The 27,564-nt window shown below is 36.6% G+C and overlaps 2 protein-coding genes and 1 long non-coding RNA gene across 4 annotated transcripts in view; 1 reads left to right on the top strand and 2 right to left on the bottom strand.

Moving 5' to 3' along the window:
- LIN9 (lin-9 DREAM MuvB core complex component) overlaps positions 1-20,341 on the bottom strand; it is a 29,602-nt gene extending 9,261 nt beyond the window's left edge. The window contains exons 1-10 of one of the 2 annotated variants that reach the window (XM_034427935.3): positions 20,263-20,341; positions 15,615-15,647; positions 11,561-11,655; positions 9,683-9,787; positions 8,513-8,646; positions 7,511-7,636; positions 6,167-6,324; positions 5,114-5,247; positions 4,426-4,545; positions 4,178-4,276 (exon numbers count right to left, since the gene is read on the bottom strand). In XM_034427935.3, coding sequence (XP_034283826.1) covers positions 4,178-4,276; positions 4,426-4,545; positions 5,114-5,247; positions 6,167-6,324; positions 7,511-7,636; positions 8,513-8,646; positions 9,683-9,787; positions 11,561-11,655; positions 15,615-15,647; positions 20,263-20,341 — 1,083 coding nt within the window. Of the gene's footprint in view, positions 1-4,177; positions 4,277-4,425; positions 4,546-5,113; positions 5,248-6,166; positions 6,325-7,510; positions 7,637-8,512; positions 8,647-9,682; positions 9,788-11,560; positions 11,656-15,614; positions 15,648-19,752; positions 20,080-20,262 lie in introns of those variants that run through there. The other variant, XM_087883131.1, reaches the window with a different exon arrangement.
- Positions 20,129-22,600, top strand: LOC117671771 (uncharacterized). Its single transcript, XR_004592999.3, has 2 exons — positions 20,129-20,208; positions 22,434-22,600. It is a non-coding gene; the product is annotated as an uncharacterized LOC117671771 (long non-coding RNA).
- Positions 22,601-26,343: 3,743 nt separating this feature from the next.
- PARP1 (poly(ADP-ribose) polymerase 1) overlaps positions 26,344-27,564 on the bottom strand; it is a 36,252-nt gene continuing 35,031 nt past the window's right edge. The window contains exon 23 of the mRNA XM_034427936.2: positions 26,344-26,815. Coding sequence (XP_034283827.2) covers positions 26,734-26,815 — 82 coding nt within the window. The 3' untranslated portion in view covers positions 26,344-26,733. The remainder of the gene's footprint in view (positions 26,816-27,564) is intronic.

Here is a 27,564-nt window from a genome sequence, read left to right as displayed (position 1 = left end):
AACACTTCCTGAAGAGCTTGTCATGGTGTTGAAATGAGAGCAAGGTAGGTACTGTTTTCTACCCAGTCTGAATAAATTTATTTATTAAATATTTAAAGTTCACAGCGCAAGTCTACCATTTCAGTCTTGATGCATTAAATCTGCTGCAGCTAATTCTATTAATACATCTCCTGATAAGTGCAATTTACTGATTAATTAAATGTCTCTGCCTGGAAGGTCTAACCTCCACACCAAATTGTAGAAAACACTATTTTTTTGTTTTTTGACATCTCTTTAGGATCATCCAAGGATGTTGCATGTTGAATCTACCCATTGAGTAACATTTGCTTGATTAGCAACCTTAATGTACACTGAAGACGGCATTTAATTTCATTGTACCATGTGCAATGACAACAAAGTAAACTATAAACTATAAATTTAAGTTTGTTTTATAGATACACCTTTGCTTATCAACTGCCTTGTTCCCCAAAGTTATGATGGTGCTAAAAAAATAATTTTGCAACCCATGCCCACATTTATGACCTTTGCAGCCTTAGTGACATGATCACCAGTGAGTGCACATCACCACTGAGTACGCATTGTCCTGTACATGACCTGTTTTTTCTCCTCCCCACTGTTGAAGAGCAGAGAGTGGAGAAGGAATTACGTGAGTAAGAAGGCACACAATGGAGAATATACCGGCTGTTTGATTAGCATTCTCATGGCTCCTAACCCCATGCTTGAGGCTGCTGGCACCAATACATTCTGTGGTTTACGGGTGGGGAATTTGTAGTGGGTGGGAGTGTGTTTGGGGATTGTTATGTGTGTTGGACCTGGTCTTTGGGTGTTAAGTGAATTTCGTTGTATGGGTATACTGTGTATACACGTACAATGACAAAATAATAATAATAATAATAATAATAATAATAATAATAATAATAATAATAATAATAATTCCTTTCAACCTGTACTTCCCATTGTGTGCTTGCTTACTCTCCCATGATTCCCTTCCTCTTCAATTAATGTAAATACAAGGATCAATTCCATTTTCCCTAATTATTCCAGTATCAGGATGAGAAATTTAAACAACAGGGGCTGGGGGAAACGAAAATACAGTTGCAGACAGTTAATCTCCCACTTAGTGACTGCTTTGCTTAACAGCAGAGCTGCCAATTCCAATAATTTAATATAAATACCTAGTTCCCATCACACATTAAGAATATGTCTGGGCTCCTATAATAAGCTAACTGCAATCTACCCAACTTTCATTTTAGCAGAATCTGGCATACTCCGTGAACCCAGCCTTCAAATTACATACTAAGGATGGCTTTACATACTATTGCAACCTTAAACTCGGGATAAGCTAAGGATAATTTTTCTTCTCCAACCAGAAGAACAGCATGCATGCTGACTCTGGATTGCAGGATTTATAGTTCAACACATCTAGATGGTACTAAAATGAACTAATAAGAATATTATTAATTATATTAACTAACAAGGAAGAGGATTGGTTGATTCTTGACCAGTAGGAAACAGAAACTTGACTATTGTTTCCTTGCTCCTGATTTATGATTAACACTGTATAATGAAAGCTGTAAAATAAAATAAGATAAATTTTCATGGTATCTGCTTTAGAAAAATGGCACTGGAACAAATGTTTAACCACAATATGGCTATCTAGACACAATCTCCATAGAGATTGCACAAAGAATGAATAGACAAAACATAAAAATCATTTTATTCAGGTAAGAGGAAGATTCATATGAAGACAAGTATCTCTGCTGATGGTTGAGTCCCCTTCATGTAATTTATCAAAATGGGTGAAATGAAATATGAAGATTATCCATCAGTAAAAATGTCTTACTTCATATGATTTCCCCTTTAAATTGTGGAGTATTTTTAGAAGTATATTTCCTCTAGGCGCTCAAGATAACAAACATAACTTCCCAGCTCCAGCAATGGGGTAAACATGAGATAGTTTCTTGAGCAGAGAGTAAATCACCCATTGGAGTTCCAAAACTAAAAGTGGTCTTAAACCTCTGATGCAGTGTCTCCTTGATTCTATATCATCTTAAACAATGCCCTTTAAACTATATCTAGAGCAGTGATGAAATCTAAGAAATTTTGCTACCGGTTCTGTGGGCATGGCTTGGTGGGCGTGGCTTGGTGATCATGTGACCGGGTGGGTGTGACCAATTTGACGTCACTCACTATTAGAGCCAGGAGCTGCACATTCTGCCCTTCTGAAGCCCCCAACGCTTTGAATTTCCCTCCGCCATCTGGCTTGACTGCCCAAGCGAACTGGAGCCTTCTCTTGCCCCGCTCTTCATCCTGGAGGGTCGTGCATCCCCCCCGCCAATCCTCCGTACAAACCTCCCACCCAGTTTCTGCGAAGGCAGAGCCCCCTCCCCCTAGCAGGGTGATCCAAAGAGGGGAGGGGGATGTTGCAGAAAAGGCCGCGTTCTACCCGTGCCGGCTCTGCAGCCCGCTTGCCCTCCCGAAGCACCGCCACATCGCCTTCCTTCTCCTGCCGTGAAACGAAAGCGAACGGTGGCAGGGTTGCTTTGGGAGGTTGCTTCGGGCAGGCAGATGTCTGCAGTCAGGCAGGGAGGCAAGAGCAGTGGTCCCTTCCACGTGCAGCGCACGGAGGCGGCAAAGGTGGGCAACCTTACCAGGGCTGTCACGGCGGGGGCTGCATATGCCTCTCCGCCCATGCCATGTTCTGTTCTGGCCGGTCCCGCGACTACAAGTGCAGCAACCTGCTCTTCAGCAAGATGAAGGGCTACCTGCACTGACCTGCCTAGGTAAGCGCCGGCGCCCAGGCCAAAGGGAAAGTGCAGTGGTCTCCGCGGTGGCGCGGCCGGGCCTGACCCTCTCCCTGTGTGTGGGGCTGCTGCCCCGCTGGCCAGCGGCTTCTGCCCCTCTTGCTACGCTTCTTCGCCGCCAGGAAGTGGCACCGCGGCTGAACCTCCTTTCCCTGGAGTGCCAGAGTCCGCGGGTCAAGTTCCTGGAGAAGCGCTGGCAGGCAGATGGCTGGGTGTGAATCCAGTAGGCTGCTTTGGAGCCCCATCCCTCGGAGCCAGCATGGGAGGCACAGGTGGAAGACGGCCTTTCCTGCAGCATCCCCCTCCCTTCTTTGGATCACCCTGCAAAGGGGGGGGCATGGGCAGCAGTGCAGGGATGTCCGCTTGCCCTCCCAGAGCACGCCACTGCCCCTCTCTGCCCCAGCTCAGTGTCTGCATTTCCATCAAGGGCCGCCCGCCTACCCACTGGCCGGGATGGACCTCGGAAGGCAAGCAGGGGTGGGGGACCACCGGGAAGACAGCGTGGAAGGCAGGTAAGCATGGCAGGATTTCTTCCCCACAGCTTTGCCATGCTTGCCTGCCTTGCACGTGGCTTTCCGCTTCCTGCCTTCGCAAGCTGGCCAGGGGATGCTGGGAAGGCCATGTGGAAGGCAGGGAAGCATGGCAGGACTGTAGGCCACGGACTGGTTTGGGGGTGTGGCTAGCCAGTGATTGCTACCAGTTTGGCGAGCCAGCCCCAATCTCCGATATTGGTTCTCCGGAACCGATCCGAACTGGTAGCATTTCACCCCCGGTCTAGACGCTATAGATTGAACAGGTGACTGGTTAATTATGATTAATCAATTCAAATATAGAAACAAAACATAATTAAAAATCTTAACTGTGACTTGATTTGATGACCTAAAATCCCTAGACTTTCTACCATAATGGCCGCAATTGTGAATAGTTCTTAAAAGCAGATTTCACTGCTTTAAGACTTACTGTTTTTGAAATATACAGAATTTTCACAGCTGACTGCAGAATAGTAAATCAACTTTTAGGAGAAAGAGCTATTAGGAACCAGCTTTCCTTGGCCTGCATCAAATCCTTGTGAAATCCCATGCAACTTTTGATTTGTGTATTTTTATTAGTAAAAATGTTACAAACATACGATTGAAAATTTGACTTAAAATTGTAACATTTTCCAAATATTTATTTTCACTATTCATAATACAGACCAAATATTTGTATGCTTCTGTTTTATATTTTGGACAGAATAATTATTTCTCACAAATATTGTTCTCTAATATTACACATAAGAAGAATTTATTACTTTTAACAGCAGAGGTTTATCATTCCTGAACAAAAAGTTTCAATCCATCAGTACGGGTAAAACTGAAAACATTGAGACTCACCACTTGGATAAGGAATTCTACTGGAAAACCACCTAATGTTTCACTATCTGAACCTGAAATTTTGTTTTTCCAAGAAGATCCTAATAAAGGATCACTGTCCTATAAAAGAAAAAAGGTTGCATTTAATAATTATATTTTTAAAAAATTACCTTAATTTAACTTTAGAATGTTTTGAACGGTTAATGTTTGAGTCTTTAAAAATTCAGCTAATTAGTAAATGAAACAAAATTTAAATTTATATCACTTACTGTAATTGGTGATTGAAGGGAAGGTGTATAATGTAATTGAGGTGGTGTCATAATATATCTAGAAGGTCGTTGTTTTTGTCCAAAGGCAGCAATTGGCATGGTATCATGAGGTTCATTACTCTGAAGTTACAAAGGAAAAAATAAATTAAAATGATTTTGTATATAGGTAATCCTCTCCTTACGACCACATTGAACCAAAAATTCCTGTTACTAAGGAAGACAGTTAAGTGAGTTTTGTCTCATTTTATGGCCTTTCTTGTTACAGTTGTTAATCACTCCAGTTGTTAAGTTAGTAATATGGTTGTGACTTTGGCTTCCCCACTGACGTTGCTTGAATTGATCATGACTCCAGGATACTGCAACTGTCAGAAATACATGTCAGTTGCCAAATGTCTAAATTTTGATTACATGACCATAGGGATGCTGTAACGGTTGTAAGTGCAAAAAATGTTATAAGTCACTTTTTTCAGTGGCATTTTAATTTTGGTCCATAAAGGAATGGCTGTAAATCAAGGACTACCTGTAGCTAATGGAATGATCAAGTTTTAGTAGTGTTTTGAGAGAGAACCAAGCATATTTTAGAAACATTGATAAAATTGACAGTATTGGTACTATATCTTTTCATCCCTGAATTACCTTGTACTTTTTCATATTCTAACATTTTAAAAAATAAGAATACAATACTTACGAGGACTTCATAATCTGGGATTGTGTGTGTCCCAAGTCCTGTCCTCTCAAAGGTTACTCTGTAAGTAGCATTAAGAGTGTCAACAGCATCAATCTGTCCAGTGAAGAGTCCATCATGGGAACCACGTAACCGCGCTATGATCAATATCACATTATTAATTGGAGATTAATTAATTGGAGATAAAAATACAGTAAGCCTGCTAGGCTATGATGAAATTTAAATTCCATGGTCAATTTAGCTTTCCAAATTCTGTGCCAGGAAAAACTGAATTCTGTAACCACTACAGTGGTTACAGAATTAAGTAAGTAAGTTTACTTACTTACTAAAATTAAGTAAGTAAAAAGTATTTGATTATTTAAAAATAATAATTTAACTTATTTCTAAGTAGAAAAAGATTCAGGAAGGTTTCTCTGATTTCAGGTAGCATCTCTGTAGCCTGTGATTTTATGTGCCATTGCTCGCCTGACATGAATGGCTATCCTCATAAAATTATAAAAAGCTAGATTAGATTTTCAGACAATGCCTATTCATAAGTACATACTGTAAAGTGTCAAAACTCAAAATGGTGGTCAGTTAAAACAAAATGGTACTAGTGCTGCTCAATAATGGCGAATAAAGTTGAAATAACTTCATTCTAGAAAGCTGATTGCAATACTGCTGGGTATCAGTGGGGTTGGATGTACCCAGGATTATCATCATGATAATCAGTCAAGTTATATTAACTATTAGAAACAGATAAAAATAAAGTTTGGCTGTTCAGAAAAATAAAACACTGAAAGACATCAACCACAAAGATGATAAACATACTGTGGACATAAGATTTCATGATATGATTCTTGTCAATGATGGAAAATTCTGAAGTACTATTTTCATATATTTTATGATAAATTGAATTATTTTAGACTTGAAATATTTAAATCAGCTGGAATATCTTTTTATGGATGGATGCAATAGTGCATGAAAAAAGAAAAGTTATTTTCAAACTAAGCTAGATCAGTAAAACTCAACATTAGTTTAAAAAAAAAGGCTTTATGTAAAAGCAATAAAAAATACCTGTAACTTTTGTGCCTATTACTAATGGTAATGGAATTTCTTCTGGAAGATCTTTAAATTGAGATATATCTGCCACTTTTCGCTGTTGAAGTAATCTAATTTTTTGCCGTTTCTGTTTTAATGCTGACCTTTCCTCTTCAAAGAATGCGGAAGAACATCTGCAGACAGAAAGTGAAACTATTCTGATTTGTTTCATCTGTGCTCATGCAAATATATTAAATCCTGCAGATGGTCCTCTAGAAGTACAGTAAAATGTTTTTATGAAGTATTTACATGTTTATATATTTACTCTCTAAATAAAACTAACAATAAGCAGCATGAACTGTTTCCTGAAGGACAAAAACTAAATATTAAATGTTAAACGATGGGGAAAAAGAAAATCCAAGCCCGTCAAAAACAAATTCACCCATTAAAGAAAGAACAGAACAGTAACAGCTACATCACAGTCCAGCAGGGCTAGGCAACCTGTTGCTCTCTAGATTTTTCTGTAATTCTATTCTCATGACTATAGCACAGGATGAATTTAGAAGTGAGCTGCATGCTGCTCACTTCTAAAGAACTATTGACAGGCTACAAGAATCATGTTTTCATTTCAGCAATTAACAAATCAATTTTGTGCACTGAAAGTTTATTTGGAAGAATATTTTCTTTACTCCCTACTGCCTTCAGTGAGAGTTATTCTTATGTATATGTACATCTGGTTGCAACTCAAGTATTCTATATGACAGAGCTGGCGTCATCAGCAAATTAATGACACCTAGTCCAAAACACAGCACACTCTTACTAAGTAGTTTTGAGAAGATGAAGGGTTAAGAATAGACCAAACTGAAGGAGCTCTTTATTTTGATTCTCAAAGTACTTTGATATCAAGTAATAAATGACTTAGCCATTATGGAAAATCAAAGCAGGAAAGCTTGTTATTGTGTTAATCAGGAATTGCATTTTTCACCTGCATAATTTTTAATGCCCCAGAGAAACTAGGGGATTGTGGTAAGAAATGCATTGGATATGTTACTTTGTGATAAGGATACAATATATGATTTTAAATTTAAGACACAATGGGCCAATTTTTAAAATTTATTACCCAACTTTGTAGAATTGGTTTACATAGCAGTAAATTATATCATTTTCTATTAGATACAAAAACTGCATCTAACAGTTTTTTGACAAGAAAAGACGAAATGTCGTATTTTTTTATTCTCAATTGTATTTACAAAACATAATCTGTATTTTAAAAACTACTCAGCACTTTTTAAAAAGAAACCATGAAATAAAAGTAATTGTCCCCAACCACACATACAATATAGCTTAAAATACCTAATTCAATACACAGTAAGTTTTTACCTTCGTGGTTTTCCCATTAATCGTCGAATTTTTCCCCATTCCACTCGGGTTAATTTCCTTGTTTTCAGATTTGGAAAAGATTCTTTCAGGCAAACACAAAAGTCGTTATCTCCTTCAAACAATGGCCTATTAAAAACAAGTGATATTCTGTCACTATAGGCATAAATGTTTTCAGGAATGATGTAATAATAAGTTAGGGCAAATTTATTAGTATTTACATAAGACTTCTACATATGTATATTGAAGATATACATATGTAATATGTAAATATGTAATACGTATGTATATATGTAAATTAAGTGTCACTTAAAAGTAAATGTTGATTCCTAAATCTGTGAGGAATGAACAGTTACCAATTTAATGTAAATATCTATCAGCTTTAATTTATAATTATTACTCATAACTAGATACAAAAATAACATTAAGATATTTTACTATCATTTCCCTATATGCCATATGCCTATATTCTCTCTCTCTCTCTCTCTCTCTCTCTCTCTCTCTCTCTCTCTCTCTCTCTCTCTCTCTGTGTGTGTGTGTGTGTGTGTGTGTGTGTGTGTGTACTAGATACTATACCCAATACATGCTGTTATCTGTTGGAAATCATGTCAAGGTACAATATGTAATTGTTTACGCTATGAAGCTAAACAGATATGGATCTGAACTATACTACAGGGAAAACTAGAGATTCAGCTAAATTGAGAAGCCAAAAATATGTCTTGCAGAGCTGGAAAAAACATTTCTAGATTGCTGTCAAGAAAAAGATATAAGCATGACTATGAAGTCATCAGAAATTGAGCTTGATAGAGTTCTTTCTTATTAATTTTTTATTTTGATAATATTTAAAGTTTACCAGCAATGTTGTTTTAACGGTGTTAAATACAGTCAAATATATTTTGCTGTATTGCCATTAGTTAAGTTTTTAGAGGAATATAGCCAAGTAAAAATAAACAAGCTTAATAATCATAAACTGATTTAAAGTAGTAGATGAAAAGTCATACATACTTATCTATATTTGAATAGAACCATTCATATATACACCATTTGTGGGCCTTAGGAAGTTTGAGTAAATTACGTAGCCGCAAACCAATCTTTTGTGATGCCTTTTTGTCTGGTGTTGGTGCTGTTACCGTAAATTTCTAAGTAACAGATAAATAGAGGTTTATTAATATATGACATTTAAGCATTTAAAATGAAATATTAATGATAATAGAGACTTGTATTTGTATTGTATTGTATGTTTTGTATTTTATCATTTAGAATACAATAATCTGCAAATTCGTAGCTTTTTTACAAAATTTTAAACACCTCAATATAGTGTTAGCTCCAATTAGTAACTTCCACAAAAGGACAGGCTCATCTATCCTTAGAAGATTGCTATACAATGATGGCACAAGCAGGAAAGGAAAGTCAAAAGCGCATCTTCCAATTTCTCCATGCCCTTGCTTTGGAATGAGTATCATCCCCTTAGAACTGGGAAGTTGAACCTATGACATGTGTCAAAAGTGACATGTCACACCATTTTGGGTAACACACACAGTATTCACCAACTCACGCTCCATACTCACACAATTTTTCAAAGCTACTGAGGCTGCAAAAGAATGCTCTTGCACAGCCTCCAGAAATTGCGCAGCCTCCAAAAATTCAGTGAGTACAAGGAATGCTTTTGCATTGTTTTTGGAGGCTGCAGAGATTGCAAAAGAGCATTCTCCAAAGCCATTTCAAAAATGAAGGCCTTGTGAGACCTGGAGCTGCCTGTGGCTGATGGGTCATAGGGACCTGTCAAGAGAAAGAGAACATTGAGAGTAAGAGGTGTGCTGCAGAACCAACAGATCCTGGGGATCATACACAATTAGACTATTTTTTTTTTATTATTAAAAATGAATATGTAAGGAATTCTTTCTCTTTTGTTTGGGTTGTGTGTGTGTGTGACATGTCAGCAGAGTCAAGTTAAGCATTTTCCAAAGTTTTAACACTCTGAACCCAAAAGGTTCACCATCATTACTTCAGAACATACTTTTAATGGAAGGAAGGAATAACAGGTAGAACCAGCAAATTCCATTTTTAGAGGCAAAAAGTGATGTCCCTAGCTTTTAATAAAAGTATGCTCTATGTATCACAAACTTGTTAATAAACAACCTACTTATATATGAACAGCTTCATTTATAAGAATACCTGTGGGACCATTCCAACTCTCTGATTTCTTTTTGGTGATCTTGTATTCATTTGTCTTTCATCTTCTTCACAAAAGGAACGAGTTCGTTTTGAATTTCTGAAAGGCTGCAACCAAAGAAATACAACTAAGCAAAAACTTGATTTGCGGATTGTAATGTCTCCCAGTACCAGTTCTTGCACTACAGCAAGCTCATTGTAATTTTTTTAGGAAAAAAAATCTTTATCTATATTGAAATCTAGAACATACTTCTCTAACTTGATGTAAAGCAAGAGAGACATAACTTGAGATCAAAGGAGAAAAAAACGACAGGATGTGTGAATTCAGTGATGATCATTCAGAGATCTAATTATAAATACATGTTACCAGTTTTCTAATGATGGTCTCTGATATTCACACAGGTAAATCAGTAAAAAGCTTTTTAGGGCTTGCAGGAGGCTATTGAAGAGACAATAGCTTTTCCAAAGGTATCTCTTTGGGAATCAAGCTTCAATATATAGTGCTGGTAAGGAGGAGAATTAAGCTCATCTCTCTATCTGACATAACACCAATAGAAGAATTATCCAGAAGAAAATGTTCTAGCATCAAGGAGCATTATTAGTCTTGAGACAGATACCTACGAGTCTATTTTGTTGGATGCATAATTGACACCAATGTCTAATGAGAAGCCCTGGACTCATGTTATTTCCATTTGAGAATAGTAATTTCTCTCATAGACCATGGATAGCAATAGAAGGGAATTAATTAGGGTAGCTGCAGTTCTATCTATGCAATATAAACCACTTGCATTCCACTCATAATATCATTTAGACTAAGTGCTGAATAATATGTTCTCATCAAATGGAAGGCTTTTAATCTCAAATGGCAATGTGATGGCAACATAGTGTGATGGAAAATGTTGCAACACAATAAGCCATATTTAATTCAGGTTAGGCAAAACAAATTGCTACTATGTGAAAAATCTAAATAATTTGCCACTTCTTTGTAGATGAAATAGGCATGGAAAAAGGGATGCTGTTGCTTAATCCAACATTAATGCCTAATTTTGTTACAATGGAAGCATCACATTCAAACTTCCATGATCAGCGCTGAATTCTACCCATGGACAAGGATGGAAAATTCTTCTTCCAACACAGTCCCCCCACAGAATTTTATCTTGTGTATGAAAATTAGATTGACTTCAGAACTTTGAGGTCCTGTATATCTGATGGATTAACTTCTACCTCAAAACAAAATCAGTTTGCTGTAATGATTAAAGTACCAGTTTAGAAATTGGGAGACTATGAGGCCTAGTCCCACTTTAGGCACAAAGTCAGTGGGGTGACCTTGGGTCAATCACTTGCTCTCGGAAGCAGGCAATGCCAAACCACTTTTGAAATCTTGCCCAAAAAAATGAAGAGACTTGTCCAGCAATTGCCAGGAGTCAACACTGAAGACACAAAAACAAAACAAAAAAGGCAAAGAAACGATTGTTCATGACACCTGAACAGGTAGACTTGGAGAGAGTTATATTAACTTCAGAATCTGTCACCCTTATGGCTTGCTTCCTGATGGGGTTTCACAAATTAGAAGAATGACTACAACAAACCTTGTTGGTAAATGTCTCCTGGTACTTAGAAGCAACATACTTTTTAAAAAAGCGTGCACAGGATTTTTCTTTTTGTTTTCATAAAAAATGTTAAATTTCCAGTTTTATAAATCAAGCAAAAATAATTTGTACCCTTCATATGTTACAATGGAAAGCAAAAGAAAAGAAAGATATTTTTTAACTACCTTAATTAGCTTTGTAGACTAGACCAGTCTACAAAGACTAGACAAGAATACAGTGTTTTGGAAAAATGATATTAAATCAACCTATAAAGATAAAAGTTGCTCCTTACCATTTCTACAGTAGCTCCTGCATTTTTGCCTTTCCAAATGGGTGTTTTCTGCAAAGAACTGAATTTTTCATTCCATGTATTGGATAAACTTCCCTCTGTAATGAAAAAGTTGTATATTTTAAATATAATTCCTTTTACAAATTATACACATTCTTAATATCAAAATGTCAATTATATTCTTATTCTGCGAATGTACATTAAATTAATTTCAAGTTATATGATTTCATTTCAATCCAAGGAGTATATTTTCAGAAGCAATTTTTCAGTTTTCTTTGCTCTTAAACCCAATCAATTATATTTTTATGTTTATACCTCATTTTTATTTTCAGATTAAATTACATCCTCCCTCCCCCATAAAGGGAAGGGGGAATAGTATTTGCTGCACAATGATTCATCAGGAACAAACTTGCTAATACTCCCTGACAGAATTGGGCAGTGGCATTTGCAGGGTGTGTGCATTTGTGTGGAAAGTAAACAAGATTGTAATTGTAGCAATAGAAACCCCATGTCTTTTGTATGTGTATCAATGTTACATACATGCACAAAAGGATGAGATTTTGATTGGCGCATTGCAATAATCATTTTGACTATTTGAACCCCCACCCCATCAGAAACTGCTGCAACTGGGCATCAGCTTTGTATAAATATCGATTTTAATTCACAAAGTTAGAACTTATGAGCAAGAAATGCTGTGTGTGGCATAGTGTATTGATGTGAATTATCTTGATTTGATTTTTTTGCACCTCAAAAGCCTGGCATTTTAATGGGTATGTAGACTTTCTATATCCACTGTATATTGAAAAAGAAAGTATATTAAACTGCAAAGGAAGTACTGTGGTTATAGATAGCAAGAAATTATTAAGGTTGAAAGATGCAAAAAAAGTGCAAAGTAATTTTGATGGAAATAAAAAGTTGTTTTGGAACTGCATGAAGAGAGGCAAATAAGAAGTCTCTAGCACTCCATAAAATGATGAAATGGTGTAGGATGAAACTGAAATGAGGAATGCTGCTGTGAGTATTTTAAACATTTGTATGGGAATAATAGTGACATATTGAAGAGTGGAATTTAAACAAATGCTATAAATGTTAGCGCTGAAGAAAAAACTACAAAGAAGTAATGGTGAACGGGTGTAGGAGTGTTGAATATAGTTAAAGCTAGGTGTTGATGACGTACTAGAGAAATAAATTTAGATGCTTAAGAAGTGACTGTGTGAATTGTTTAATGTGTATGTGAAGACTGCATCTGTGCCTGACAATTGATAGAATGCAGTTACTGTTTCCTATAGAAAGAGAAAGTTAGTAAGCATGAATAATAATTCTGTACAGGTAGTCCTTTACTTAAGACCACAATTGAGCCCAAAATTTCTGTTGTTAAGTGAAACATTTGTTAAGTGAATCATGCCCCATTTTATGACCTTTCTTGCCACAGTTGTTAAGTGAATCTCGTTTCCCCATTGACTTTGCTTGTCAGAAGGTTTGCAAAAGGCTATCATATCACTCTGGAACACTGCAACTGTCATAAATACGAGCCAGTTACCAAGAGGCTGAATTTTGATCATGTGACTATGGGGATGCTGCAACTTTCATAAGGGTGAAAAATGTTCATAAGTCACTTTTTCAATGCCATTGTAGTTTTGAACGGTCACTAAACAAACTGTTGTAAGTCGAGGACTTACTGTACGTACTTACATACTTACGTACTTACTTATGTACTTACTTACTTATGTACTTACTTACGTACTGTAGATGGACTATTTAAATTAAATGTATCTGGGAAGTTTCAGCAGAATTCTGATTGAAAGTGAATGTTAGATGATAATGAACAAAATCTGGGAAGTGCACGGTTGCTTTGTTTGGCAGGATATGTACAGACTTGATTTGTTCTTCCTCAGATCATTAAACACATATACAATACTTATTATGTACTTGTTGATTCATAGAAAGTGTATGATAAAATAACTTTGCTTAAATTTGTGTGTGAATATGGACTTGAATGTTAATTACTGAATACACTAAGAATATTATATGATAGAAGTAGCACGCATGTGAGAACTGAATGCTTAATAAATGGCTCAACATTGGATGAAGTAAGGAGGGGATGTCTCATGTTCACTCATGCTTAATGTAATTATGAATGTATATGGAATATTTGTGTTGAAATTAGAAATGTATTTATCTGGAATGTGAATGCGCATGTAGTTTTATATCCAGACAATACTGTATTGTTGGTCAAGAACCCAAATGATTGTAGCGCAAATAGCAATAGAACTTAGATTTAAATACCACTTCATAGTGCTTTACAGAACTCTGTAGCAGTATTAGATTGTATGATGCAACAAATCAATTATAGTCATATAATTTTTATAATTTATCAAAAGCCATGGTAGAGAGAAAGAGTATATTTCACATAAATGTTTTACATAATGTTGAAAACAATATAAGATTATGTATTTTGCTTTTGTGAAACACAGATGGAAAATTTTTACAATATACAAAAGTTGGTAGAATGGTTGTGAATAGTATATAGTCTGTTGCAAAGAATAAATATTTGTTGAAAGAACTGAAAACAGCTATGTATTTTAGCTATGTATTTTATTATATAGGAATTTGGTATGCCAGAAGAAATATAAAAGTTGAATGCAATGAGAATGAAATACTTAAGATACTGAATAGTATTAAGAATGAATAGTGGATTGAATACAAAAGTGAGTAATCAGCACACTGAGATGGTTTAATCAAACAGAATAAAAGGAATGACTCATACAATATACTAAATATGACTTAATGGGTCATAGGAAAAAAGAAGACCCAGAAAATCAACTGGAGGATTTTCTTTTCTTACCTCATGCCTTGCGTTTCTTTGGCTTACTTTTTTAGGACTTGGCATAATATTGCTTACCCCCAAAAGGAACAAAGTAGTGTGTGTGTGAAAATGTTTTCTCTTTCCAATCTAACAGGAAATTCTGAGCATTTTAGGGGAAAAATATAGTTTTCATTTGAAAATGATGAACTACGGTACTTTTTAAAGTAGGGCTTAAAATGTTACATTTGATCTTTAATGCAGAGTATTAAAAACATTGAATTAAAATTTCAAACTTCTTAGATACAATATTCAAACAAAAACTAATTTTGATATGTTATTTAAATGGACCCCAAATTTCCCATTTCATGCCTATGAAAGTAAAATTGAAACTTCTCAATTTACTTATCTTCCTGATGTTCACATTCCCATTTCTATAAAGGAAAACTATCTAGAAATGTATTGTAGAATAAATACATATTTCATATTTTTATTTCTTGCATAATTAAAATTTTCATTCTGGAAAATTTTGTGAATTAACTTAATCTTTGTTTCTTTCACTCATTAATTCATTTGCCTTGCCTTATTGCTTATTGGCTGTTTTCACAGAACTACTGGGTATGTGTCTGCTTGATCGCTGGATATTTAACAGAAAGTAATATATACAAAAATAAAATAGAATAAAGATGAATACAGCATAAATCCAAGTACATTATACACATGCTTATATACACACACATGCACACACTCAATTTTTCCACAAATGCCATTCCCTGTAGATACATTCCAGCTGATCTGATGTCATCTGAAGTTAAACCTTTTGAGTTGAGCTTGATTCCAAAATCAATTGACTCCATATTTATATATAGTCACTTTATGCATGTTTACCCTACAGCTTGGGTTCTCCCTCTCTCATCCAATTACTAATTGGGCCCAATCTTGCTTTGTACAAAGTTAACCAAGTGCTGCTACAAATGAGTAGGTAATATACAACAAGTTCATACAACTTAAATCATGACTTTCTTTGGGCTCACTATGATGCATAAACCCAGGCACTTCACTTGAAAATTATGGTTTTATGATTGATGTTATGTGAACAAAGCTACAGTGTCTTGTTCAACAAACTATAATTAAAAATTCTGCAGCTTGTGCAATGTATAAATTCATTTCAACATAATACTCCTTAAACAAGAATTTTTGTAAGATTTAACCTTTATGAATACTATATATGAAGAAATAATCTGGTTGTCCTACCTTTCAAACTAACCAAGGCTTTTGCTGATGAACCTGAAACAAATAACAAAACTCAATAAAGTCATATTATTTCTAACAATAACATTATTAGCCTTGCTGCATTTACATCTGACGGACTTAAGAGCTCAGTCTTTAAACCCATAAATTGATAACAGGTTCAAAGACATTATATTATTCCAGATGGATCCAAAGCCTTTCAACTACGCTAGCACTGAAGTTCGCATTGCTAATTTACCCATTTATTCGAACTTAAACACCTTCTGCTTAGTCAGCATGGCACAGCAAGATTAAGGATGAAATGGTAAATTTGCTGTTCCACTTTTCAATACTCCACTATTAATATTTTGACTTCATATTTTTGTGTTAAAAGAAAGCATTTAAGCCATATCTACTTTATAGATGTAAACGGATTTCAAAACTTTTACAAACTCATACAAGGAAATATAACTGTGGAAATCTACAGTTTTGCATAAGGAGAGATTTTTTTAAAAAACAAACATTTTTATGTTGCAAAAAAAGCATGTATTAGAGATTATAGCTATAATATTCAAAACAAAATTAAAATGTAAAACAAAATACCAGAAGCATAGTAGTATAATGTATATTAAATTCAAGTTTGATGCTATAGGGCAGACCTGTCTAACTGGCGGCCCGCAGGCCAGATGCGTCATGCGCAGGCCACACCCATTCCATCTCCGCAAAGGCAAAAAATGTTGTGATACGTCGAGTGACATGATCGAGTTTGACACCTGTGCTAGAGGGCTTTGTGATTGCTCATTTCAGCACCTACTGCTTATTTCTCAATTTATAATAAACTGGTTACATTCAAATGGTCAACCATAAATTTTACTTTCTTCCAAATCAGGATCAAAGTCATACATTCATAAAAAATATTTATTGCAATTTCATACAATATATAACACAAGATGCCCACAAAGGAAACTTTCAGTGGTGATTAACAATGTATATTGAAATAGTGAATCCTACAGATGGCTTATATTTTACATTAAGGAACTGAAATACTTCAAGATGAAATATAATCTGCAAATATTGGGTTAATATATTTATGCATCAGATCAGGTTTTTCTTTAAGAAGGGGAAACTATGAACATGCTTTTAAATTTTATTTTAATATGTCTATATTTATTTTTCAATAATTCTCCTTTGATGATGGATTATATCTTCACCAACAGCGTTTTAGCTGAAAAAGGCATTCACTATGCAGCTGAATAAATTGTAAAGAAAAATATTAGCTTGAATCAAGCCACTGTCCTATCTAGTCCAGTATTCTGTCAGATGCATTCCAGAAGATTACAAACATGGACAGTTATAATGCTAAACCTAAAATTATTCCTTCATGTGGCTAACCTTAACAGAATGTTCTATAGAGAAAATTAAAAAACTATTATATTCATATTGCCAAATGAATTTGATATCACCAATGTATTATATGTTATTTCTATTTTATAATCACCAATTCATACATTGTTGTATTAAGCTAATAAGAAGTTTCTCTATGTCATAAAGCAATGCAGGTTTTCTCAACTAGATTGGCTAATCATAAGGTTTATTTACTCAGCAATAAAAAATTGTTAAACGTGTCTATATAGTCTATAATGTACTATGCTTGCAGTCCTATTCTGGCATCCAACGTACTTCAATTTGACTTCCTTCTAAATATATTCATGATTTTAGCTTAATTTGGGGAATTTAGGTAGTAGACTGTTAGAGAACTATCTAATTTTATAAAAATGAACTTTAATTATATGTATGTTAATTTAAACTGTCTTCTCAGTATATGGGCATGTATTTATGCAGGTGATGGCTAAAAAAGGCTTTTTAGAATCAGAAATTCCTCAATATTAATCTAAATCCCTGTCCTTTGAGAATCAAGTGTTTACTGCCAGATGTAGAACTTAAGTAGACTCTAACATCTAGTTGTGATCTCTTGTATAAGAAATATATAATCACATGAATCCCAGCCTACAAATTAAACCTTTGAACTAGAAAACCCAAGTAGTTTTGACATCCAGCATTTGAATTATATCAAACACATCAGAAACAGGCTTTTCTAACCAGATGTTAGATTCTAGCTGTCAGCATCCAGATGATCTAACAATATTGTCTGGAGCTTATGAAAGCTGAACTCCAGCAATATTTACCAAAACCTAAGGTTGTGCACCTTAGGTGATATACTTGGAATGGCATGAGATTACAATAATTTAGAGGTGAATAAAATTAAACCTTATTTAGAATATAATTTATTTTCCACATAAAAGAGCTTTTCTAGTAGATCATACAACAACATGTGATAAACATGCACTCAGCATTTGGCTTAAGCAGTAAAAGCAAAGGCAAATGACATGGAAAGCATAAATAATTTACTATTTTTTTGTCCATGTTGATTCTTCATCATGGCACACATTTATGGGTGGATTAGTTAATTGAAAGATACACAGAAATAAAAAAAGCAATGGTTTAATTTGCAATTTTGTATATTCTTAACACATTTTCTGAATATATAATTTACACATTCTTTCAGTTACATATAGGTTAACAGAAAAATTACCTAGCATTTGACATTTTCTTACACTATATTTTGAATGTCAAACATTTCTGACTATCAATTTAACATTCAAAATTATTGACAATACCATATATTACTAATTTGTCATAAATATAATAAAGAGTATTAAGTTCTGCAGTGTGTTTATATGCCTTGTCTCTTGTCCAGCTATCATATATATACCACACAAGGAGATAGTCTGAAATCCATAAGCAAAAGTTCACTCCCCAGAGTGAAATTTTCTTCTCCCTTCATTATTACATAACCTATAAATTCAATCTAGATAGTTCCAGATTCAAAGAATCTTTGAAACCTGGAATTCTTCACATTAGATTGAAGAATGAAATCTATGATTTGATTTCTTCCATATTATAAAATAAAAATGCTTGTAATATTACATTATTATTTTAAAGCAATATGCAGTTTATCCATTAAGATTATATCTTGTGTTGTCTTTTATGTCATTTCATGTCTTTCATCAATGGCCTTATTTCAATATTCACTGTGCAACATCAATACATGTTCCACACCCCTTTATCAAATTCAATATTGCAAAATATAGACAGGAATATCTGATATTATCTTTTACCATTAAAAGTAATGGTTTCTTTTATTTATATATCTACATCATACATATTTACAAACAAGCCAAACAAACATCTTTACCAATTGCTTCTATAGTACCTCTCAAAAGTTTATAAAAAGGTATACTACAATGAACAATCTTCTTTCCACTTCATTGGTGGCTCAAATAGTACTGTATATCTATCCTGCTATATGAGGTACAGATCAGTATATATTGAAGTGATTTGCAGGGAATCAGAATTTCTTCTGCAATATTAGTAATGATGAATTCAATCTTCTCAAATTACAGTGCTGAATATAAAAAGCATGAAGTGATCTGGATTTATATTCATGTAAGGAAGAAGTATGCCATACATTCAAGTCCCAATTTTCATTTAATTCCAAGGAAATGACTTCCAGCAAGGTCTGACTGTTGACTCTCAGGATTCTATATGAAACAAAATTAGTTCTTCAGATCTGATATTTGTTCGTTGCTGCTCTATCCCCAATTGTTCAGTCAGTACTTTCAGAGAGGTGTGCCTTCCATTCTCAGTTTAAAAACATTTGATTTTGCTTCCAGTAATTTTGCCAAGCTGCTGATTTCACCATATAGATGGGGCCGCTCCCGATAACAGTAGTATAATTTCCCAGATATAATACACAAATTGTTTAAATATATAGGATGTAGACAACAGGACTACCCGAGACTTGCTTTTCTATTTACAGACCATTAAAAAGTTTACCACCTCTATAAACATTATCGTTTGGGCATATATAAGATTGGCATATACAAGAGAAGAGTTAGACATAAAACCGTACTTAATACACTTTAAAAAGAGTTTCCCAGGAACCAGTGCACTTCTCAGAGTAAAAAGTCAAACAAACAAATCCCTCCAAGCATACAGGAAGTTAACGTCATGACAACTACTAGAAGGATGCTCACTGCAAGACAAATATCACCTTTACTTTATTTACGGCGTGAAGCCGTAACTCGCCCTCCCTGCCTACCCCGGAGAGGCGTAATGCCACTCGCTGCCCTCCACACAACGCTTCTCTGCCCGATTTGAAAAAGCGTGCGTTCTTCCCTGCCAAGGACGGACTCAATCCCGGTTCCGGCCTGCTCCGAGTCTCGGGGTTCAGGGTGCGGTTCAGTCCCACCAGGAGAAGGGCAGTTTATATAATAGCGGCTTCCGGCCCTGCTCGGTTGGCCTCTCCCCCACCCCCCTTCCAAAAGTCGAGGGAGAGGCCGGAGGGGAGGCCATCAGAGAACAGAGCCGGGCCAGGCACCGAGAGAGGAGATTGTGACGCCGGCCCCGCGCAGCTCCGGCTCCTACTACAAGAGCAGCAGCAGGAGCAACAAAAGAAGTAGCAAGCGCCGGCGGAGGAGCGAGACCCGAGACTGTGACTCAGGAAAGAGGGAGCAGACGAAGGGTCCGGTAACCAGAGCCACTATTTCGGGAGTGGGTGAGCAGGAAGGGCCGGCGACGGGCAGAGTGAGGGGCAGAGATCGCTACTCACTCTCGTCAGGCAGCTGATCCAACTCCGCCATCTTGAAGGAGCCGCGCCGCTTTTTCAAAGGCTGCCTGTCGCGGTGCATTGTGGGGGAGGAGACGGAGTCCTCTAGTTTTTGCCTGACTGGAGGGAGGAGGCGGGACGTGCGCGAGTCGCTCGCTTTACCCGGGCTCTACGAAGGCTCGGGCGGGAACTCGGCTGTCTCGTGCTTCTCTCTTCGGGCTCGGCGGAAAAAAAAAAAAGAAAGAAAAGTTGTTGCAGTTTTCGTGACAGCTTTACTGTCATCTTTGCACAAGGCGAGAGGAGGCGTGTTTGGGGAAAATGGACGGCTGCATGCAGCGGCCGCATCTGGTCGATGGCTTCATCTGTGGGTGGCTCCATCACTGGAGCTTGGACACTATAATTTGTCCGGAATGGTATAAACCAGGACTCTAGAAAAAGGGCAGAAAAGAGCAACCAGGATGATTAGGGGACCGGAGACTAAAACATATGAAGAAGGCTTACAAGAATTGGGCATGGCTAGGCTAGTGAAGGGAAGGACCAGGGGAGACATGATAGCCACCTTCCAATATTTGAGGGGCTGCCACAGAGAGGAAGGGGTCAAGCTGTTTTCCAAGGCACCTGAAGGCCAGACAAGGAATAATGGATGGAAACTGAACAAAGAGAGATTCAACCTGGAAATAAGGAGAAATTTTCTGACAGTGAGAACAATCAATCAATGGAACAGCTTTCCTTCGGAAGTTGTGGGAGCTTCATCACTTGAGACTTTCAAGAAGAGATTGGACTGCCATTTGTCAGAAATGGTGTAGGGTCTCCTGTTTGGGTGGGGGGTTGGGGTTGGACTAGATGACCTACAAGGTCCCTTCCAATTCTGTATTCTGGACAGCAGATTGTACAGGTAGTCCTCAATTTATAATAGTTCGTTTAGTGACTGTTCAATGTTACAACTAAAAAATGACTTATGACCGGTTTTCACATTTCTGACAGTTGCAGCATCGCCATGGTGATGCGATCAAAATTCAGGTGCTTGGCAACTGACTCATATTTATGACAGTTGCAGTGTCCTGGCGTCACGTGGTCACCTTTGGCAACCTTCTGATAAGCAGAATCAGTGGGGAAGCCAGATTCATTTTACAACTATGTTACTAACTTAACAACTGCAATGAATCACTTAACAACTGTGGCAAGAAAGGTCGTAAAATGGGGCAAAACTCACTTAACAAATGACTCACTTAGTAACAGAAATTTTGGGCTCAATTGTTGTAAGTTGAGAGCTACCTGTATTTACAAATACTGTTTGTTCTGCTTGCACAAAGTGTTCTCAGTGGGGTATTGCTTTTGGGCAAATACAAAGCAATACCATGGTATCAACTTAGTAATAATTTCTTAATATTTAATGTTGTACTCAAGTGAACTGAGTGGTAACAATGGTATCTTATTACAACTTTTTTTTTCAAAGATATAAATACATAATTGGCCCGATTTGACAAAGAATTGGCCTACAATACCTTTGAACAGTAACTCCTGTATATAGACCACCAGAGAATTTGGCTTAATGTTTATTTCGGCCCTCAATGTTGCTCCTGAAGATATGGCACAGACCTAACTAGCAGTAAAAATGGGGTATCTGGATTTTGCATGATTTTTATAAGTGATTTTTAGATGAGATCTGGCCATCAGTTTAAAAATCACTACAGATTGAAATATAAAAATCACAGATTTTACCATTTCAATTACTGCCATATGCAACAACAGATGTAGGGTATTGTCTCACATGAATTCATATATTACACATATCTCTCTGGGTTAGATGATGTAACCTGGCACGGCTACTGCACAAATTCTATTGACGAATACCATCTGGGAAAGATCTGGGATATGTGTGAGCTTGTTGATCCCAAGGAAGTAGTTGGGGTTTTAGGATATGTAAGCTCCACAACCTGTTGATTAGATTCCTACTCCATTTGGCTAGTGAAAGCTGACAGCATGAGAGGAAGCTGGATGTAGATGGTGGTTAATAAGACCTTGTCAGAAGAAGTAATGCCACCTGCAAGACTGCATTGATTATTTTTGTTGACCCGGGAGTAAGATATAGTAGTGGGAGTGTAATGCTTCTGAGCCTGCTTGATTCCTCGACAACCTTCACCACTACTGACTATAATATCCTTCTGTTCCAGTTCTAGTTCCAGTTCCAGTTCGTGAAGGGTAGAGGTCAAGCTCTCAGGCTCCGTAATGTAGGGTGCCTTGGGGGTCTCCCCTCTGCTGTACAACATACACATGAAGCTACTGGGGGAAATTATCCCTTGGAAGGAGTTGCATTCCTGCATATAAATCATTTCTGCAATATGGGGTTTTTCCTGGATTCATGGCTCCCTCAGTAGCAGGTAAAGATGTGGTCAAAAGGACCTGCACACCTTCAATTTATGTGCCAGTTGCAGCTATTCCTGAACTAGGAATTATTGAAATCACTTTATCCTTGTCACCTCAAGCTTGGCCTGATGCTACTTGTTGTATAAGAGGCTGCCGTCCATGCTGTCCTCTATAAATGAAAATGTCTTTAGTTATCTTTCCTATACTTTAAAAACCATACATTGATTCAAAATCATTTAAAACTTGTTTTATGGGATAAGATGTATAGATATATATTAATTTTTCCGAGGTATAATATGGGTGTAATGAATACTGATAATTCAGAGCTACTGACAGCAATGCAGATTCTCATTATCGAAGCTAGATTAACTATGGATTTTGCATGAAGTTGCCTGAGATTACCATTTGGCAAATGCAGCATGAAGCCGATTATCTCTCCAAAGAGAGTGCTGATTTTTTATGTTGTAGCATGTTACCTTCTGACCACAGACAACCCTTTTTTCCCTGTGTAAAGCTATAAAAAGCAGATTTATCCTCCCACACATATCTACCACAAGGACTGTTGACAAGAATCTGTACTTTAAAGTAAAAGAAATTCTCAAATAGGAAGAGAAAATGGGGGGAAATGTGCTTCTTTGAGCTTTTAGAGAAAAGCCAAGATATAAATTTAATAATTAATAATTCCTATGGTCTTTTCTGTCAGCATTACCAGAAGCAATTTGCCATCATTTGGAACTTAAAAGATCCCCTTGTCTAGCAAACTGCAACATTCAAGTACTAATTAGTGTCAAATCTCCTAGCTATGCCAGCTGCTGAGGTATAACTGCATAGGTATATATCCACAAACAATTTGAAATAAAGAAGCAAATATAAGCTACGCACAAAGTGAACTCTTCTTTTCAAAATCAATAAAATGTAACCACCCAGCCATGTCAGAATAGCACTGTGATCTTCCAAGAATTCCAGATGACCTCCCCCCTCCAAAGGAATTTGCAAGTTACATCCCAATTACCCTTTTAAAGTATATGTATGATAATGCATGAGCAATCTAAGATCATGGAATCTTTGCCTTATAGCATTTATAGATAGCTGAGCGTTGATCACTATATACTTCTCTTCCTATTACGTCCTCTTGTCTGTTAGTCATGTGAAGTGACAAAATTAAAATACATGTGCTACCAGAATAAATCATGTGTAAGAAGAAAAATATTTTCTTATATGGTTTATACAGATCATAGATACAAGTTTGTTCTTAGAGCAGAAATCTATTATTTATTTATTTATTTATATTTTTATACTGCCCTTCTCCCGCAGGACTCAGGGCGGTGCACAGCCAAAATAAAACATAGTATACAAAATTTAAAAACAATTTAAAAACAATTAAATAATTTTGGCCCAAATAATTTAAAACAACCCAATTAAAACCGAATCAATTAAAACAGAGAGGATGGGATCAAGCCAGCCCGGCTAGATGGAATAAGTGTGTTTTCAGGGCCCAACGAAAAGTCCGGAGGTCTGATATCGTGCGTATCTCAGGGGGTAGGTCATTCCAGAGGGCTGGTGCCGCCACAGAGAAGGCTCTCCCCCTGGGGGTCGCCAGCTGGCACTGTCTGGCCGACGGCACCCTGAGGAGGCCCTCTCTGTGCGAGTGAACTGGCCGGTGGGAGGCTATTGGCGGCAGAAGGCGGTCTCCCAAATACATTTACAATACATAACTGCTTTGTGCTTTGAAGCCTATGTTACATAAAGATATTGATTTTTTTATTTCTATCTTAAAGCATAGAAGTCTCTGGAAATTCAAGTTAGTTAAAACTTTCACATGTTTACAACTAGTTTACCAGCTAGTAGTGCTCTGTGTGCCAAAAGCAGCACTTTTCTTGCCGGAATACTCAAGTTCATTTCTATTCAAATTGTTACAAGATACCAGCTGCAGTTGAGCCATAAAAGTGGAAAACAGCAAGGTTGAACGCAAGGCATTACTGTCTTCTAATGAATTAAAATGATGTCTGTGCATTATGTGGCTGCATGGGAAAAAGTGATTTGGCAAAGAAGTATCAGCTTCTTCAGTGATATCATTTGTCTGCCATTCACTCTTGACTAGCCATTATTGCAGTTAACAAGTATACTTCCTTGGAGAGTTGGTGACTAAATATCAAGCTTGGGATGCAAAGCCGTAGTAGTCCAGGTCTGTTATAAAACTTACCCCAAGATAAAATTGTGCCCAAAGATTGGAAGGAACCAAAATATCTATATCTATGGCTGATTGTTACATATCCCTACATGTACAATTGTTTTACAAGCCTACAACTTGGGGCCGTGTTATTTGACAGACCGCCTCCCAATTATATCTATTCAGAGCAGTAAGGCAGGGTATTTTGTAGGTCCAACTATCAAGCAAGTACATTTGGTGAAACTTAGGAAAAGGGCCTTCTCTATGGTGGTTCTCACTTTGGAAGATGATTCCCCCAGAGATAAGATTGACCCACACATTGCTCTTCTGCAAGATCTTGGGCTTGGGGACCCCATTTGGAATGAATCATGTGGCTTGATTGATTCTGTTGTTGCCACCCTGGGGTGGTGTGGTTAAATTGTGAATTTTTAATGTACATTACACAGAGTTGAGCAGCTATATTAATTTGTTTAATAAATAAAAGGGCCCAATTATTATTCTAGAGTCTGTTCAATATTGCAGCTGCATGATCTGTAAGTAACATGCAATCCACCAATGCCAGAAATGCCATTGAGTGTTAGTGTGCAAAGCAGTGCAGATTTTGGGCAGTCCTTTAAAAGTGCTGTCTGGCAACTTGCCATCACCTCTATGTCATTCATTCGTGCATCACACTGGTGCATAAACTGTTAGTGTGTCTATTGCTGTTGTACCATTTGTATTTCCCTTCTTGTTAACATTTTTGATCCAACTACACTGTTCCTCTCACCTAGTTTCTCGGGTACAGTATTTGTTAAGTTACTTCCCAGATTTTCCAGATCAGCTGTTTCTTTGTCCCATATTTCTTTCTGTTTGATGATGGTAGAATAGGCGTCCTACTTCTCCCATGATGCAGTATGTTTTTAAAGAAAGAAATATTGCAATATAGAAGCCGAGTGCTATGGTAAATTGTGGGTGTAGAAATGAAAGTTATTTCTTCTTTTCAACAAGTCTGCTAAAGATAGCGGGAAAGGAAGGAGGTGCACATACGTAAGAATGAAAGGCATCTGCGAGTACATGAGGGGGATATGCATATTAGGGCTTTGCATCTTAAAAAATAATGCTTCAAAGCTCATGCAAAGAACCGCACCTATCATTCATAAAACAGCTCTTCTAGTTTAGGCTTCTGTAGAAGCTTGAAAGCATGGCAAAGTCAAGTTAAAGTTAATCTAGTGTTGGCGATACATCTTTTTTCAGGCTTACATAAAATACTGTAATAAGCCATATTATTTGAATGAATGGTAGACAGGTGCTATGCTTGTGCTAGGTCTGTGGCATGTAGCATGTTTTTTGAAGCATGTAGATTTCACATATGCCTGAGTACATTCACTTCCCAGTATGCATCACAAGAGCAGAGTGGATAACAACTCCAAAAAGGTTGTTCCTTCTACACACGATTATCTAACACAGTTGTTGACTAAGCAACAGGTTATGATCAGATCCACAAACATTACACTTGACTTACCTTAAAACCTTATACAGAAATACTGTATTTTGCATACAAGCAAACATTAGTATGAAAGTAGCTTTTATTTTTACTTCAAAATAAACACATTAACATTTATTCAGAATACAAATTAAGGAAGATTTGAAAAACAAGAAAAATGTGTAAACAATTCTAAATTTATCTTCCCTGTCTTTTTACTAAAAGTTTAATTCAAGGGTTATTGACTTCCCATCCCTTTTTGGGGAGTGGGGGTTGTTGTTAGTTAAAGATGTACAGTATGTCCAAACTACAATAAGCCAAAAGGGGGAAGGAGAAGAAAAAAAAAGGGGGTGGGAGCACAAATACAAAATTGCTCATAGCATTTTTCAGCTAATTTTGCGTATTTATCAAAAAAAAAAAAAAATAAAGGAGGGGTGCAAAAACATTTGTATTATTAATTCCAAGAAGCTGATCTTCACCAGAGAGTTGTCTTATAGTTGAACTTTAATTTCAGCAGATACTTCAGTTTCACCTGAGCAATATCATAGACAATGTATCTGAAGAAAGTAATGAATGAAGGAAAAAACAAAGACATTTTTGATGTGTTCTTTTGCATTGCCAAATAAAATAGGAAGACATAAAAACTATTCTCCAAGCCCTCTCAGATTTCTAAAATGACTCAAGATGGGCGAGAATTCTAGGATTTTAGCCCAATACTTCTAAAAGGCAGCATACTGACAGATCAGTGGCATGACAGCCTTAGTAAGGTACTTGTTAAAGTTCCTGATACTGTATTTTAAACTGAAGTATGGCCTCTGGATTACCACGAGACATAATTCAATATAGCATGCTGCAGAAGTCAACCTGAGAGTACCAAGGTATGAGAACAGCAAAAATTCCTCTCTCCTCCAGAGCCAGGATCAGTACTCCAACTGAAAAAGCCCTCTCCTGTCCTCCAGTTACCACTTGAGAAGCATGGAGTATACCAAAATCCTATGCCACTTAACTGAAGGCAACTATTAAGAGAGAACAGTATTAATTTCCTTTGACTGCATGATTTATGGCATCACTATTTTATCATGTTTCGATAGTTTTCATTGCTTTTAGATATAAGATACTTATATCTTAAGATACTTAGAATTTTAGGAATAAGGGGCATGCAAATATATGGATAACTAAATAAAAAGTACAGGTTTTAAAACTCCAGCAAAGCCTATAGTACTTTCTCAGCTTCTTCTAATTGTCAAGGAGATTTATCCCAGAACTGCAGAGGTAACTTACTGTACATACTGATGCTAAAAAGTCC

The sequence above is a fragment of the Pantherophis guttatus genome, chromosome 1 (assembly GCF_059756535.1).
Source record: "Pantherophis guttatus breed Tessera chromosome 1, ASM5975653v1, whole genome shotgun sequence".
Lineage (NCBI taxonomy): Eukaryota > Metazoa > Chordata > Lepidosauria > Squamata > Colubridae > Pantherophis > Pantherophis guttatus.
The sequence above is the reverse complement of the archived record's forward strand: the minus strand, read 5'-3'. Positions and strand labels throughout refer to the sequence as shown.